Source organism: Epargyreus clarus, unplaced genomic scaffold (genome assembly GCF_041222505.1).
Source record: "Epargyreus clarus isolate Ecla_fem2 unplaced genomic scaffold, WU_Ecla_fem_2.2 ptg000012l, whole genome shotgun sequence".
NCBI lineage: Eukaryota > Metazoa > Arthropoda > Insecta > Lepidoptera > Hesperiidae > Epargyreus > Epargyreus clarus.
This window is the reverse complement of record NW_027332220.1, coordinates 7,952,348-7,970,859: the sequence shown is the minus strand read 5'-3', so window position 1 is coordinate 7,970,859 and position 18,512 is coordinate 7,952,348. Positions and strand designations below refer to the sequence as shown.

Here is an 18,512-nt window from a genome sequence, read left to right as displayed (position 1 = left end):
CAGGTGCGTACGTAGACGCTCAAGACTTTGTTGAATTGAAACTTCTCATGTTTGCAAATAAAATCAAAGACGCATTATTTCAGTACACATTACTATGCATTTTAGAATAGACATATTGTATTTACGAATAATTACTAGTAAGGTTTTTATTAGTAGGTAGAGTCCGCGAAGAACTTTTAGTCCGCTCTGAATACAAACTTGGGTCGATCATAGTTTTTCAGATCGTTGTACGTACTGTCTGTAAGTTTTATCCAAATCTGCTACATATAATAAGAAAGTAAGCTTGGGTTTTATCAATTGTATGTGGAGCGGAGTATAAGAAATTAAGAACCTACTTCAGTTTACCGGGGTGCTCCATGAGCTTGATAGATGGCGTTTTTAATTGATTGAAGCTCGTAAGAAATAAGTATCATTACATACTAAGTAGGTATAATTACCTTATTCTAAATCCACGCGAACCAAGTCGCAAGCTCAGCTTGTGACAAATAAATATCATTACATAATAAGTAGATAGAATTACCTTTTATAATATACTTTTTAATACGCTTTTATTAGCTTCAGACGTATGTATGTTAGTATGTAACGGAATCTTTGAACATGATTTTAACCCCCTTCAAAACGTCGGATTAACTTGAAATTTGGCATACTTATTAAGGACCGATGACAATTCAATATTTTAAACATTCTGACCCGTTATCCTTACTAGGATAATCAGGATCAGCGATTTTTGTTTTCCTGAGACACGGAAGGTCTGCGTTAAGACCAATAAAGGAATCTACCAGGCGCGCCGCTAACCTAACCTAACCTGACCTGACCTGACCTGACCTGACCTGACCTGACCTGACCTGACCTGACCTGACCTGACCTGACCTGACGTGACCTCAACTTCGACGCGTCCGTTGTTAATAGCATCATGAAGCGGTGTCTCATCATCCTTATTCATTCAGCACTTCAACATCTGCACCTTCCTTTAACAAGATTTCCACTATTTCATTGTTCCCATTTCTTGCTGCCAAATGTAAAGGCATATATGATTTCAGCTCATCGTCATAGTCACAACTTATATTATTAACTCGAGCTGTAAAATTAATTAAACTACTAACAGTTTTAAAATCTCTGCAGGCAGCAGCAACACAAAGAGAAGAAATTCTATAATTATTTTTGATATTAACATCATCATGCTGTAATATTAAATCGATGATTGGACGACGTCCTTTTGAAATGGCTAGATGTAAAGCAGTTGACCGTTTTTCTCTTGAGTATTGCCATCAGCGCCTGTTTTTAAAAGATGCTCTATCATCGTTTTTCCGTGATTACTTTTATCCAAGATAGAGGACCTGGGATATGGTATAAATTATGAAAGAAAGCAGTTAGCATTGGCAATTCGGATGTCATTCAACAACTCCTCTGGGATTTTCACGTTAACAATAAAAATAAACACCAATGTAAAACACCACTTCATACAGCTGTGTTAAACAATGACCCAATATTCATTTTTGCACTGCTAAGCAAAGGTGCTGATGGTGATTCGAAAGATAAACTTGATAATACGCTACGTAATAATCGTTAAAATAATCGCTAAAATAATCACTAAAAAATGAAAAATAAATAATAGTTAAAAAAAAACTAAAAAATACGCTTTTATAAAAAATTCGACCAAAAAATGAAAAATAAATAATAGTTTAAAAAAACTAAAAAATACACTTTTTATAGAAAATCCAACTAAAAAATAGAAAATATTTTTTTTTAAATTTGAATTAAGAATAGTGTAAATAAGATAAAAATATTTTTTATTGTAAAAAAAGCGTGGTATAAAAAGTGTATTTTTTTAGTTTTTTTAAACTATTATTTATTTTTCATTTTTTGGTCGAATTTTTTATAAAAGCGTATTTTTTAGTTTTTTTTTAACTATTATTTATTTTAAATATAGGAGTAGCAGACGAGCATGCAGTCCATCTGATGCTAAGTGTCTACTGCCGCCCTTTTCCATCTTTAATCAACCCCAGATAGGATTAGATATTCCTACCTGAGGTCGGCCACAGATGCGCCCCTACCCCTGAGGACTAAGCTGGAACGCCTTGGAAAAGTATATATCCCTAACCACACCCTTCAAACCACAACCCAGCAGCGCTTAACACTGCGGTTATAAGGCAGAAAAAACCTTATTTAACGCAGGTTTCTATAATTGAAGTCCAAAAATAAACCATCTATTAGATGTGTCAACCCTTTGTATATTTGCTAGTAAAATTAGATGATATTATGGTAAATGCCTATGTTAATGTTTAAACAACTATGGACAAGAGATAGCGTTGTTCAATGGAAACAATTTCGTGTTAATGAGCTTGTTTTGACCTAGATTCTCTTTACTCTTAATCTTTAACAGATTGAGAATGCATTTTTAACTTTGAAACAATAGCAGTTACTATGGAATTTGGCATTGAACTCTAGAAGTCGGGGTTCTAAATAATAATCATTGATGCCCCGATGTCATACGTGTACCTAATATAAATTAATTAATAATTGTTATAAATATAGTTTAATTAAGGTATGTTTATTGATTAGCGTTTAAGAAAAAATCTGCGTAGAAAGTTATATGAAATCGCGTTTTTCATAATATTCTTAAACTCGAAATCTACGCATTTAGCTTACACTCGGACTGTTGATCGAAGACTCAAACATTTAAATAAAGTACGATGTAATTCTAGAGTAAGTAGCTTTTTAGCCGTGACAATGAAACATAAAAAAAACATTTAAAACATTTTTTTTCGATATACACAAAATTTGTATTTGTCAAACTAATTATAATATTACATATTATTAAAATATGGTTCTATTATTTGATTCTCTTTTTTTATTATTTCAATTGTTATAATGTTTTTGCTGTATATATTATTGTAACAAGTCTTGAAAATAAATGAACCAATTATATATAAACATCTATCAAATTATTATCATTAATTTAATTTTGGAGCGTTTAAAGTAGTCACTTAAATATTATGATTCCCCTCGTCATATTTTCTACAGACTTATGAATTAATTTAAATATATTTACTACGAGTATAATTATTTTTGCTGTCAATTAATCTACGGTCGCCTAATTACTTATTACATTAACTAATTACACAGATATATTGTGCTGTGCTGCCAGGTGTATGCTCATTGGTGATGCTCAAGATTGACAAAATCAGTTAAGTAGACACTGGACATGACGACTAATACAAATGATTGACAGATTGTGGAAAAATTACGTCACCACTACATAATGCCATTCATTAAATCTTTAAAAATGATTTATAAACTCGCGCCTCTGAAATAATCTATAATTCTATACTAATATTATAAAGAGGAAAACTTTGTTTGTTTGTTTGATAGTAATGAATAGGCTCAAAATCTACTGGCCCGATTTTAAAAATTGTTTCACCACTGAAAGCTACATTATCCACGAGTAACATAGGCTATGTTTTATAAGAAATACATTTGATAAATAAATTTTGAGGCGGTACAAAGTTTGCCGGGTCAGCTAGTGATTAATAAAATCTTTATTAAAATTAATGTTCATCAAAAATAATATATCTACTTAAGTACAAATTAAATTTAATGAAGAATTAATTAGTTGCGATCTTATCAAAAAGGTGATCATATAAAACAATAACTAAAGTTCGGAACAAGATGAAAAAGGCGTCGCTTCAAAACAAATACTTACATAACTTCATGTCACCATAGTGATTCCATTTAGTTCCATCCATTTTGATATTATATCCTTGGTTCCATCTAAATAATCTCTAATTCTGAACACGCCTTCTAATTATTTAAACGAGGTTTATGTCTTCCTTTTTTTATTAAGCCTGTCAGTAAAAATCAGTCTTACTAAATTATTGCGTACCTCGGTTTAAAATTTGACAATTTAGGTAGGCGAAAATTGTCAAATTTCGTTAAATTGTATACAAAAATGTATGTAAAAATGTTCATATAAAATGTCATTACGACCAAAAGTACGCTCTACTATATTGTAGTAATTATTAGATATTAGTATTTAGGTTTATTATAATAACGAGCATTTGCCCGCGGCTTCGCTCGCGTTACGAAGTAATATTTTCATCCCCTATTTGGGGGTAGAATTGATCAAAATCCTTTCTTAGCGGATGCCTACGTCATAACATCTACCTGCATGCAATTTCAGCCCGATCCGTCCAGTGGTTTGGGATGTGCGTTGATAGATCACTATGTCAGTCAGTCACCTTTGATTTATATATATTTAGATAGATACTAAAGACTCATTATACTGTTTACCTAAAAGCATTCCAGTACGAGTATTAAATCCCAATTTACAACATAATAGAAGCTATAGCTAATCACAGTTTAATTAAGTCTGGCAACGCGACACATGTTACGAATTCTTTGTATGGCAACGACCTCATCACATTCTTATTTTATTGCGATTCTTCTCGCAGTTCACCAAAGATTTATATACTTTTAACTTTTGTGCTACTTCTAAGCCAACTAACATCGAGTCATCTGTTACCATACAAATAGAATAAGAGATAGAGTAGCCTATTCAATTCCGCAGTGAATACATCTATTCTTAGTTAGGTATACGCCTGTAGAAATCGATTCACCTGTTTCTAAGATTATCCCGGGTTAAGACATTAGCACGCCATTTGTTCGAACATAATTGCAATACCGAAGCTTACACGCCTCAGGATATATAATAATAATTACTATGAAACACACATGCACAATAAGACGCACAAAAATTATATTTATTCAGTTTTATTATTTAATACGATGTACATATAATATTTAGTGTTAATAAATATGCACTTACGTTTTTAATCTGTTTTAAACTTTTTATTTTATTTGGGAACTACACGGTAATGCTCGTTAAAGCAGTTGACATTTAGTGTAGCGCCAACATGTCTGTCGAGGTTTTTAAAGCGCCACAACAGCTGCGATAAGTTTAATGACACTACTTAAATCGTTTTTAAGATTATTACGTGACCTATTTTCTTCCACGAAAACTCATAATTTACCCCTAGTCATTATCGTCTATCGAAGGACCATTTGCATTAAATTGTACCTACCTACTTGTATATTTTGTTAAATATTTGACCTACATTAAGAATACTTATAGGATTTAGCGTAGATATCATTACAGGACGTAGTAGTTAAAAAACATTAATAAAGTTCAGAGTGTGTTTTTTTATATCCATCAATTTATAATGGAACACTTCGATATTAACTAGCCCACTGATGTTTAAAAAACTTCCCAAAGAAGTTATCATTCGACGCGTATATTTTTTTAAATGGAATATTTTGGATTAAACAGTATAAATTTCGGTAACATTGTTACAGATACAGCTTTGGCCATTTTTGATAAATTTAAAACTTTGATTCTCATGTCATATCATTTAATTGTCATGTCGCTTTTCGTTTCAATCGCGCAAAATACTACTTAAGTACAAGTGTATTAAAAATTCTAAATACTTACTAATATTATTCTTCATTTTTAAAGCATATAGGTATTACTGACCTTACACACAAACCGATGATGTTTTATAGTTCTCTTCGGCGGGTAATCTTTGAAAGAAAACACTACTCCTTTCATAATAAGTTTTACACTACTATATTACATTTGTTTCAAAGTACTAAACATTAGAAACTCACGGGTTATATAGACGTTAAGAGTTATCTAGAATGCACTAACCATTTTAGCAAGCTTATTTTAACAAGCGACAGTTTAGATAGTCTAGTACAATGTAAATATGTGTGGATAAATATTTATGGGAGCATTGTTCACCTGACCACACTGAGATTGGCTGTTATCCAAACGAAGACATAATGACACATTTGTTCGTTGTAGTCTCAGACAAAAAATAAAGATGGTAGAAACAGAAGGTAGGTACACTTATTTCTAGCGTGAAGAAGAGTGTCGAATTCTTAGGTGGCAATGTATTAGCTTTTTTTTATAATATTAATATTAGTGATAGGCTTCTGATGGATCTGATGGACCCTATTCTATAAAGAGTTGGTTACACGTGACCATAGACCGCACTGACCACTTACCATCAGTTAATTACACACTCATTATGAATGAAATTATAATTTGTTTATATAAGTTAATAAATAGTGTTGTACTACCGCCACTATGGCGACCTCCCGCTACTCGACAAGAGATGGCGCCACGAGTATTCTGAATCACGCTATCGAAGTTTTCTATATATCTGGCATATATACAAGCTCCGAACTGAGACTGTTGGAGCACGGCCGCTCCCCGGGCACGATCACCTGGCCCGGCGAGAGATCTCCCTTTGCCAAACCACCTTTTAAAGTTTTATCAAAAATATTCGTATATTGATTTTACCATTTCAATTTTAAATTAGATGGCAATATGTAAAAATTCATCTGATTTGTATTCCAAAACGCAAGGAAAGGTATAAAAATGAAACAGACTTTTAAATAGAATAACAAACAGCAAACGTACCTATCTACATATTACGTACACGTCGCATAATTTGCACTGTACAAAGTATAAAGTACAGTACATAGCAAAAACTTGAAAAGTCATTAAGATATATTTATTATATGATGTGAATTTCTTGGAAAAAATATTAAAGTGCCATCGTAACAAAGTGCAAACAAAATTGACGTCACATTTAAAAATCACATTCGTCACGTTCAGGAACTCTTAAATAACTCGTAACTTGCACAAATGCAAGTTTTACTTCTATATAATGTTCTTCTTTTTTGATCTAAGGTTTGTTATCTTCATCTATTCTCATTTCTCTGTCGCTGTCTATCTTTGCAACGCAAATAACACCTTTAAGATACATTTTACTGTTACCTTCTATGTATTTGCCATATCTATTTAAAGACAGGTATGTTGGTCGGGCTATACATAATTTTATATATCAGTTATTTACGTTAAAAATACTCGTCCTGAGATAATCCAGAAAACTTTTCATTCTTATTCTTCATAATGTTCTCACCACAAAAATGTGTAGCTAACTAGCTACATATCACCTTATCTACATTGTATTTAGGGCGAAATGACAAACGGTTATTAATCATAATGAGGTGCCGTGCTACTCGAATCTAGCTAAGGAGTCTATTGGGAAACACGGAAGGAAAATAACGTTGAATTCCTCTGAAGATCTCAACCTCACTACATGGGTTTTATAATATAGAAATAAACAATAACGGTTTCTACACCGATTACTAATTTGACGGCGGGAGTCATGTTTCACAATTAGAACAATATCTAAAGCAGTATGAAAGCAAGGATGAAACCCGCAACTTTTTGCATGCCCGAGTGACGGCCGCGCCACGTGACTGTATACGTCATAAAACAGTTTTAGTAGGGAAACGAACTTTAACGTGATATGTCTTACGAAATAAAATGGGTCTTATAAGTCCTTCTAAAAGGAAACCATCAGAAATAAAAAAACAAATAGGTATGTTTGTGCCTTTCAAAATAAAATAACAACGCTTATTATACTATTCTAAGACTAATTATAATGTTGATATGGTTTGTGTTTTTTAACATGACGAGCTATGGTATATCCGCATATTTAATTAGGACTTACATAACGCCTTCAGACGTGCTAATTAGGTGAACTATAGGCGACTTGCTAATTACACTTCACACAATTACACAAAGTAAGTATAAAGTTGGTCCTAGTATGCGCCATTATTGTTTATAGTCAGGACTTAAAAAACTAAATACTTTAACTATTGTGAACTGACAAGCAATGAAAATAAGTACTATGTCTGATCTCAGAACTTAATAAGATTATGATTGTACTTGTAATACGGTAAATAAAAATATTCTTAATTGAATTATTATGCAGTGATCATTATTGATTGAAGTGTTATCTAGAGGGCACTACTGTCTTATAGCAGGAAACAAATACCAAGCTTGTGTTTTACTTAAATAGGTACTGTTACGTTGTTTTTACATAATATTTTAGTAACCAGCAACATAATCAAAAGTGAGTGCTATACTGCCTTGAGTGAATTAACAATGCTCAATAGAAATAGAGAAATATAAATATTTATTTTGGCGATAGTGCTGCCATCTGTAATAACATCGTTTTGAGCAAACAGCACCAGGCAATAAACTTTAAAGAAACTTATTTAACTTTTACTACTACTACACACATTCATTATTCCTTTTGTGCAACAAAAAGTATACTTACATTATCAAATACTTCCAAAGTATTCATTTTGAAGACTATCAGGATCATCACCGGAAGCAGTTGTGATTATCTGAAAAGACAAACAAATTACGTTAATTTTTTTGACATAAAAACATAAACAAACAAACAATCCATTACATTTACGATTTGTTTCGATTAAATACGTATCATAGCGACTTAAATATTATTTTATAACAGACTGTCTAATTTCCGAACGAATTTTTTGTTTGACAATTTATTGTGACAGTTAGTCTGACATTTGACATTTGATAATAATTGTGGAAGTTGTTATTATGATTTGAATGTGTTAAAATTTTGTTTTGTGTACAAATACAAATCCAATTTACCATATCGATGAAGACATAATTGGTAATAATTTCTTAATGTTTCCACGAAAACCTACTGCTGGAAGAAAATATAAAGTAAGTACTTATATTTCGTAAAGAATAATTTATTATAAGTTTTGATTTGTGTTGCTAATAAGTCCCCTGTGCTTGCCGATATAACTTCCAAAATAAATAAATCACATAGAATTCGTGCGCTTAAGGAAGACAACGTGCAAAATCTGTACGTCTGAAAGTTTCTTAACAAAAATTTTCAAAATTGTGTAAAGTCTACCAATTCGCACTGAGCATGGGAGACTATGGTCTTCCCTAGAGGTGACCTGTACCCAATAGCGAGATATAAATGGGTGACGACAATTCAAATATTATAGATTGAATATAGAAGTATTTCCTAAGATCTATTTACATTTAAATGAAAACTTTTAGCTAGTTCTACAATGTTTAAATTTTGCTTTGAATATGATAAGAAAATTATGATATCAACTACTATAATTGAAATGTAATGTCTTTCTCTGTTTTAGCTATATAATAGTTTCATATATTGCACATTTGGAAAAATGCAGCGGCCATTTGTTTATAAGAATAAATTACAAGAAAAAAATATTTAAGTATAGTCCGCGTAAAACTGCTAGTCCACTCGGAATATAGAAATGAATCGCGTCGCCATAGCAAATTGTATGACCCCCTCGCAACAACTTCAGATCGGACACAGCAGTTTGACACGAACTATACCTGCTCTAATTTAAACTTTTTTTATTGGTCAAGTGGCAAGAATATGTTTTCATTTACCATTCAATTATATGGTGACAACATACATGTTACATTTAAAAACCAGAATTGAACACCGAACTTCCTACTTTTAATACAGAATACTACTTAAAACTAGGCTTGTGTAGTTCTTTCTTTGCTTGTCTGAAGACTAACATTGTCATCTCATAGGGAAGTCAGCCATCAACACTTGAAATTTGTTTAAATGGACAATAAAGCAATATTATGTAGACTAAAGAATACATTGTTGCAATCTAAATTGTACAGAGAAGTATTTTTTTGCACATACTGCGGTAGAATTAAGACATCATTTGGAATTTAATATATCTTATGGTGCAAAATTGTAAATTTTAAATTTTAATAATGTTTGAAATGAGTATTTATTGTGTGCGCATTAATTTTAAGTAACAATAAAATAAAACAATATTATAAAGCTTTAAGTATGTAGTGTATCTGAATAAACAGTCTAGTTAGCTTTTATGAAATAACTATTTTTAATTTATATAGAACTATTTTAAGTTTTTACTAGCTCGATATGCATTTTTACCTTAATTCAAAGTAAATCAAATCTAATATTTTTGTGTAACAATAAATAGAAATTTACATTGTAAACCCATTACATAAGCTGTTATTAGGTAGAAATAGGTGTGGTGGTGGTGCCGCTGGAGTCGAACCACAAAGGGTTCTACCACCTTCAAAAATTGTCAACACATTCCCATTGTTGGGCATGGGTGACCTCTCAGAGTGAGAGATTTATGAACCATAGTCTTTCACTGTGCCTAAGTGCAAATCTAGGAATTAGACTTCACAACCCTTTCAGAACTTTTTCTTCTTAAGAACTTAGGTGTGTTGGATCCCCTCATTGTTTTCCTTTACCATTATAACAAGTGATAATTCATTTCTAACATTCACTTAACTTTGAAAAATCAGAGGTAGGTGCCTGAGTGAAAACCTCAGATCCCCTGATTGAGTGACTGAGATTTAACCACAAGACTACCATTGCATTCCGGAATCCAAAAATGTACTTCATATTGTTAAAATGAAAGTTCATGATAAAGATTCACTGTTCTTTGCGTTAGAAATTACATAACTAACTCAATATTTTACTTGGATCACATTCTAATTTTGTAAACATAAGCTTCCGTCAACATTGGTGGACTCTGCATTGATTTGAATTGTAAATAGCAGTTAATAGAGGCTATTTTAGAATTGTGATTTTTGTCCAGTGCCAATTGCGTTTGCTATTCGCGAATGCGATTTGCGATTGCGTTTATTGCTGCATTATCATACAACTGCTGGGTTCGAACTTCAAGTATCTTTATATATATATATTTCTTATGTGCGTGTGTATGTCACTGAACTCCTCCTAAACGACTGGACTGATTTTGATGAAATTTGTTGTGTGTGTTCAAGGGGACTTGATAATGGTTTAGATTCACAATTTAGTCCGTGGGAAAAGGTTTTTTAATTAATTTTTAATTCGTAAGTAGTTGTTGATTTTGGAATGTTTCACATTGGATTCGACAGACTTCGCAACCATCGCAGTTTCAAATATTCTATCTATTTTTCATACCTGTAAGTGATAACGGTTGTTCACTCTTAACATTTTTTTTTTTTTATATGGCAACACAACGTTTGCCGGGTCAGCTAGTATTCTATAATTATGTTGCTATGAATTAAAACAAAAACTTTCGTTTATGCAGATTAATGGGCATATATAATAAGACTTTACTTCATGAATTACATTTTTTTATTTAGTAAGATAACCAGTTCGTATTCTGAAAATGATATGTTGTGCGTACTAATAAAATGCATCGTAAATTATACTAGTACGCGATTATTATCGGTCTTTTAGAAAAATAATACTTAAAGAAGTAAAGGACTTCTTCTGCATGCAGCCACGCCTGTCGCGAAATTGTAAATGATAAAAAATAACGTCAAAGGGAAATATTCACTCGCAAAAGGGTAGATTTCTTTGTATACAATATGATAAAATGCATCATAAATTGGGCTAGTATGCGATTATTATCGGTCATTTAGAAAAATAATCTTTAAAGAAGTAAAGGAGTCCTGCATGCAGAGCCACGTCTATCGCGATATTGAAAATAATAAAAAACAACGTCAAAGGGAAATATTCATTGGCAAAAATAGGAGATATATTTCATTGTATACAATACTAGCTAACCCGACAAACTTTGTACCACCTCAAAATCTATTTATCAAATATACTTCATATAAAATATAGCCAAGTTACTCGTGGATAATGTAGCTTTCGAATGGTGAAAGAATTTTTAAAATCGGTCCAGTAGTTTTTGAGCCTATTCATTACAATCAAACAAACAAAGTTTTCCTCTTTATAATATTAGTATAGATGTAGGCTAAATACTTAGTTAAATGTGCGTTTTGTACGCAATCCGTGCATGTCGGAAGTGTACCTTAAGTAAAAGTAGGGAAGGGCGACGCAGGTGTAGTCGTTTCCGGCAACATGCACTTCTTAGGAGAAATTAAGTCTTAAATGTCGGCAGTAGATGTTATTTTGCTTTATAACTTATTCTAAGGTCATTGAAAGTGGCCCTTGGTAACTTTCTAGTTTGTCTTGTCTCTGTCACATTGAGATGCATTGATCTAGAAGTTTATTGAAGATTAACACGCAATTAAAATGTAATTAACCTACTTAGGCGTCTTGTTTTTGTATTCTATTTAGGAGTTGACTGCATCTTTACTCGTCATATTAAAGGAAACTATTTCTATCTTTTTGAATGTTTATTAAAATTTGTGCCTGTTCTTAACTTTTATTTTATTTTTTCCAAAATGATAATGATGGCGCTGCACACGTTACTTAATTAAAGTTATGATTTTGTTGTTTGTTTTAACTCATGTTTTGTATGACTTTTAAAATCCCATCATATAATAGGTGTACTACTATTAATGTAAATCTTAAATCCGATAGATAATTATTTAAGTGAAATGATAACAAAACGGTATCCTATTCCTCTGAATTTTAATCTTTATCTCAATCCTGGTTCCTGATCCAGGTATGGAGTATGTCGCTGGAGTTGTTTGAAAATTGAGGAAAACGAATTTTTAAGGAATTCGGCTCAAATTTGCGCACATGTGTACCATGAAAGTGATCTTAGATACGTTTTGATACCACTAAATTGGACAGATCCCAACCACATCCCGTATTGTTTTTTTTAATTCGTACAAGCTTTATTAGTTACAATATTGAACTTAAGTGACTCTTATAATTCGTGTCAGACCGTAGCAAATCTAGTTTAAAAGGCGATATTAGAACCACGCAATTTCCGTACTTTCTTTTCAAGTTCAATGTATCTGTGTTATGTCAGAATATTGGATATCAAAGTAATATGATAATAAATATAATACGGCATGTTATATTGAGTAAAAGTGACAGAAGGGTGATTGAAAGTGATCCTTCACAACTTTCATTTTTATGAGAACTGAAGGTCATATAAGAAATAAACGTTTATGGGTCTGTTTGATGCAATCTTTATAAGGCTATTTCTGGGAATGGATCTCCTGTTGAAAATGAGGAGTTAGGCTGTTGTCCAGTTATTCCTGCATTCCCGGGACTAGAATAGGACCACGGTATCCCCTGCCTGTCGTAAGAGGCGACTAAAAGGGTGCTTCCCGGGTTGCGCTCGCGTTCCGTCGTAAACACCACTTATACGGGAAGAGCTCCCCCCCGGGGCAAAGCCTGACTGGCTCGGTTTTAGTGCGGTTAAAATCACACATAACCCGGCGTCTCTCCCTACAGCGTCGGATACCTTTTAAAGGTTTCCCCCTCGTAAACAAAAAAGGCTATTGTCCAAAAGGTATGCTAACCAAAGACTTACTGATAAATTTCCTTGACTTCAAGAATTACTGATTCGAATGTATAGATCCGGACTGGTAGGCCGAGGTTTCCGCTAAATCCTGTTTGAGGTTGATGGCATTGTTCATAAGCCACTGGCTAAAATGTCGATTAAAATCTACTGAACAGTAGCAGATATTAACTGACCTCACTTTTCGTACGTGACTACATACATTCAGGAGGTCAATTAAAATGGTCCCATCTCAAACCTGGGTTAGTTACTTTTGACACTGTAGTGTTCATCTACCTTTGAAACTACAACGTTCATCTAATTATAGTGCTAGTTGTTTTAACTTCTTATGAACGCTTGGGTGAATAGGTATTTTTGGAACCTGGATATGTTCATCTACTTTTGGAGCCTGCTGTACCTATACGGAGATGGATTACATAATACGGATGAAGTCGTATGCAAACGCTAGATCATAAACATGCATTCAAGCTGATTTCCGTTTCGCATCCCATAGGGTTTGATAAATAGGCCACGGGCGATGACCTCAGACATCCTCGTCGCTATGCGTCTTACTTGTCATACGGTCCTATTTTCTAAGGACACTTATTGGTTACTGATATTAAATTATGTGTTGTAGTGTTGCAAAACTTAGTAAGGTTTGGCAACAATGCCATAGTAGTTTCACAAAAAATTTGTAAAACTAAAAAAAATGCGTAGCAAAGCATACATCCGAGCGGCGTCAAAAATTATATTATTTACGTTTTCCAGCCTTTTTCACCCATTTTCTTAATGTTTGCTATGAGCGTCTCGTTCTATTGTAGTGCATGTCCTAAAGAATGCTCGGAGAGAAAACAAAGGCGTAGTTTCAAAAAGTTCAAAGCCCTAGAATCCTGTTCCAGGGTGAATTGGGTGACACAATAACAGATTTATAGTTTGTAGCGCCAAACGCCAATCTGCGCTGTAGATTCAACAGTTTGAACACCCTGCGCTGCCAGTGTTGCTAGTTATGCCAATTGTTTTCCCACTATCAATGTTTTATAAAATGAGATTTTATTATATCTCCAAAACGTTTCTGATTCTCAAATCGTTCTTATTAAACGTTTTTGTAGATATCTTTTAAATTATAGGAAACTAACGTAGCTTCAACCTCTGACTACCATTATTGACTCCAAAACCAACTTAATATTTAAACTTGAATCATTAAAAATTATCTCAAATCTATTATTACATAAGGGTCTTTCTCTTGTCATGCCTGCCACATGTACGCGATGCGCTAAGAGACCGTAAGTTATTTCACGCTTGCGCGTGGGAAACAATTGCACGTCTACCACGTGACAGGAAAATATCCCTAAGTTGGCTACACTGAATCCATGCAATACGCGGAATCGCCGGGCGGCGTCCGACGATACCTGACGCTTTTACCTTTGACCTATTTTGATACTTATATCGATTTACTCTTACGTGATAGGTTTCAAATAGTTAATTGGTAACAGTTACAGTTTTGTAATTTGTATTAAGAATACTGTTTTATGTTTTGGTCAACTCCTTATGTTTTATTTTCTCTTGCTTTTAGGTAAATATTTGAAAAAAAATACTTAGCCAAATTTGCGCCACGCATTACTGACTAATTTATTGGTTCAAAGTACTTAAAGATAGTCTTTTTACTAAGATCTACTACATTTGGGTTCTTTAAAAGGGTGTACCTCGTACCGTCATATAAATTTAGCCCGTAACACATCCCACACTGTTTGCATATGACGCAGTTTGTATATTCATCAATTTATATAGGTGGGTGGGTACAGTGTCCGCTTGACTTTACTGTACCCTTACCATGAGTTTTCAAAACATCCCACAATTTTACGTTACGTTTACTCAATCCATTATTCTGTTCCGTTTGCTTCAGTAGACTGAGTAAATGAAACAATAAGTAAGTGCTCAAATCTTTTTGTCTGCCTCACAAGTACGCAAAAAGCGAGAGACAAAACATAAAGCGCCATTTTGTCAATTTAGACATTTAATGTTACGTTACTAACACTATAGTTCTGATACAATCCGCTAGGGACGATGATTGGAATTCGTATGGGCAAATACGGAAACAAATACCAAAACAGTCATATTTGTCAACACGTAAAAACTCATGGTAAGGGTACTGCTCTGCTTGAAAAATGCGTTACATGACGTTTCAATTCAGTTCGATCTGTATGTTTTGTTTAGATACACATAGACATAAATACTTGGTCGAAGTGAATGTATTTGACACAGTCTATTGTATAGATAGTAATAAATACACAAAGACAAAACATTTCAGCTCTTCCTCTTTTGTTTGTCAACCGATATTCTTTTTTCTTTATTAGGTAGCTATTAATGAGCTATAGTCAATCTATACCAACTACTATATAATCTATATCAACTTAATAAGACAAATCAACAAGACAATTTTGGAAATATACCACTATTTTTATGATCGATTTCGACCACTAGACGAACAATACGACTAACATTAGAATCCTTTGTGCAGTGGAGGCCCTAGCAAAAATTTTAGATGGCGCGACATCTCAGGTTGGGGCTCCCTAGGTCCTGCGTCGTTTTCTTTTTTTAGCTCGCACCCTATAGTTACGGCACGGTACAAATATCTATATCCTTATACTGTGGTTACGGCACAGAATATGTATGTTGCAGCCAAGTAGCTTAAGTAGCCGTTCAATGAACAGCCTAGCCCCTTTACTAAACAGTGACGCTCGGGTGTTTTGGCGTCTCTCGTATAGCACCCGGTGCGGTTGCACCGCTCGCACCGCCCCTGCCTTTGTGGTTTGATTCCAGAGGCGCCATAGCTGTACCAATTTCTGTTTAATATCAGAGTTCGGTTTTGAAGGGTGTGGTAAGTAAAACACTTATTCGAGGCGTTCTAACGTAGACTTCTTTAGTTAACCTCAGGCATTAATCTAATTTTATTAACGTTTGACTACTGATATTGATCGACAGCAGTAGCCACTTTCTATTCTATTCTATGAGGTGGGCCGCGTACTTTGTTACTTCAATATTTCAAAACAAGTATAATATTTGTTGTAATGAACAAACAACAGTAAACAACAAATCCTTGGGTCTCGTTGGGTAACGTATACTTGTAATGTATGCTAGTTTGATAATCCCATGTCAAATTACTTAATTCGACGTAACTTTTTACGTAACGACAACTCGTGGCGTTGACATTGCTCATGTACCTACGGAGGTGGAGACGTTTTTGTGGGTGTTTTTGTATTGAGCACGTAACTTGGGTAGAGCTTAATATGGTTTGAGATTTTCTTTAATAATTGCAATTTATGTTCCAACTGAAGTATTTTTTTACATGTATGTACTTATATTAAGGTATACATAACCTATAGGTACGTATATGTAAATGCGAAATATATGTATAAACACGTGTCTGTGTGTTTCAATTTCTGCGCAGGAATGCACTGCAGCTTCAGTCTAAATTAGCCTTTTAATTACCCGCCTAGCCTGTTTACTAAACGACGCCATTCAATATCTAAGTGATACAACATACATATGCATCTTGATGCGTGATGATTATTGTATAAAACTTTTCCAACGATATTTTTGCTTTATATTAATGACTGCTATAATAAAAAAATACTTACAAAATTGCAAATATATATATATATATATATATACATGTTGGTGGTACGGAATCCGTGTGTGAGTTCGACTTGCACTTGTCCAATTATTTTTACACCTTAGGAGCACCTTCGCGCCATTTAATTTGCATTTGCTTCCATGTAGTGATATACGTATTTCGTATAAGTAAATAGACGCGTATGTATATGTGTTACTACATTTCATCAACAACCCATTACTGTCCCACTGCTGGGCACGGGTCTCCTCTCATAATGAGAAGGATTAGGGCATAGTCCACCGCGCTGGCCAAGTGCGTATTGGTAGACTTCACATACATTTGACATTTTTTTTTATAAATCTCTCAGGTATGCAGGTTTCCTCACGATGTTTTCCTTCACCGTTTAGCAAGTGATAATTAATTTCTAATACGCCTGGGATTTGAACCTCGGACCCCTCGATCGAGAGGCCGAGTTTCTTAACCACTAGGCTATCACTGCTCTATACATGCTCGTTAAGAGCGGAATCCTCTCGTGTACTTATTTATTAGACGTAGGTACCTAAGCGGAGTCATTATGAGCTGTTGCTGGTTCTAATAACGGAGTTATGTAATTTTCCTGTTTTCCCACAATTATGGCGTAGTACAATTAGCATCCTACTATAAAGGTTTTCTTTTTGCTGTTATTAACAATATCTTCTAATATATAAAATTCTCGTGTCACAGTTTTCGTTGCCATACTCCTCCGAAACGGCTTGACCGATTTTGATCAAATTTTTTGTGCTTATCCGGTATCTATGAGAATCGGCCAACATCTGTTTTTCATCCCCTTAAATGTTAGGGGTAGTACAACCCTAATTTTTTTTTATTTATATGGCAATACAACGTTTGCTGGGTCAGCTAGTTAACTGTATGTTATTGCGGTTATTAACATATTGTATGTTGTTTTGTAAGGCAATGATAGCCTAGTAAGTGAATTGTAAACTCATGGTAAGGGTACAGGTAGAACTCTTTATTTTACTTGGGGTTGATTAAAAATGTCCATCGGCGGCAGTCGCCACTTACCATCAGGTGAACTGCATACTTGTAGGGACTTAGGTAGATAAATATTATAAAAATTCAGGCTATGAGGATTTCTACCAATGTGCATATTTTTATATGTTAATTACCGTATCGCGATAATTAAATTACCATACTGCAGTGCTTATCGTCAATATTGAAACAACAATATAAATAAATGATTCATTTAAATAAAACAAGTCAGTGGGTACGGAAGAAAATTATATAATGACCGGTATTTACGTTTTCATTGTTTTACGTATCAAAGTTATAATTGAATGCATAGTTAGAACGTGATAAGATTACCCATTCATATATTTGTATCATACAATTTCCAAATGGAAATTTTGCATAAGTTATAGGTACTAAAGATTGTACCCGAAAATTGTACATAAAAGGGTTTCACACATGCGTTTCTACAGCGTACTACATAAGCGATTGTTAAACATACTTAGCGTACAGTGTGGACCAACGCCGCGTATTATAAGACGCCTTCTACACTCACAGCCCCACACTAGCATTCCCTGTATCGTGGGTGCTATGGACACACACAGTGACAAATACACAGACAACCAGACCCAGAAATCTAAATTCATCATTTACAAATCTGTCTGGCCGGGGATCGAACCCGGGACCCTCTGCGCGTCAGATCGGCATGGTGACCGCTCCGCCACGCGGGTCGTCAAATAGGTAGGTCGTCGTATAGGTACGC

The 18,512-nt window shown here is 33.9% G+C and overlaps 2 protein-coding genes across 7 annotated transcripts in view; one reads left to right on the top strand and one right to left on the bottom strand.

Moving 5' to 3' along the window:
* LOC140746289 (calcium release-activated calcium channel protein 1) overlaps positions 1-18,512 on the bottom strand; it is a 70,853-nt gene that overhangs the window by 23,459 nt on the left and 28,882 nt on the right. For 2 of the 6 annotated variants that reach the window (XM_073078377.1, XM_073078382.1), the window contains exon 2: positions 8,196-8,265. In XM_073078377.1, coding sequence (XP_072934478.1) covers positions 8,196-8,243 — 48 coding nt within the window. In that variant the 5' untranslated portion in view covers positions 8,244-8,265. The other 4 variants (XM_073078379.1, XM_073078384.1, XM_073078376.1 and 1 more) reach the window with 2 other exon arrangements.
* The window catches only part of LOC140746290 (methyl-CpG-binding domain protein 4), a 46,686-nt gene continuing 36,656 nt past the window's right edge, over positions 8,483-18,512 (top strand). The window contains exon 1 of the mRNA XM_073078385.1: positions 8,483-8,617. The gene's annotated coding sequence lies outside the window, so the exon portion shown is untranslated. The remainder of the gene's footprint in view (positions 8,618-18,512) is intronic.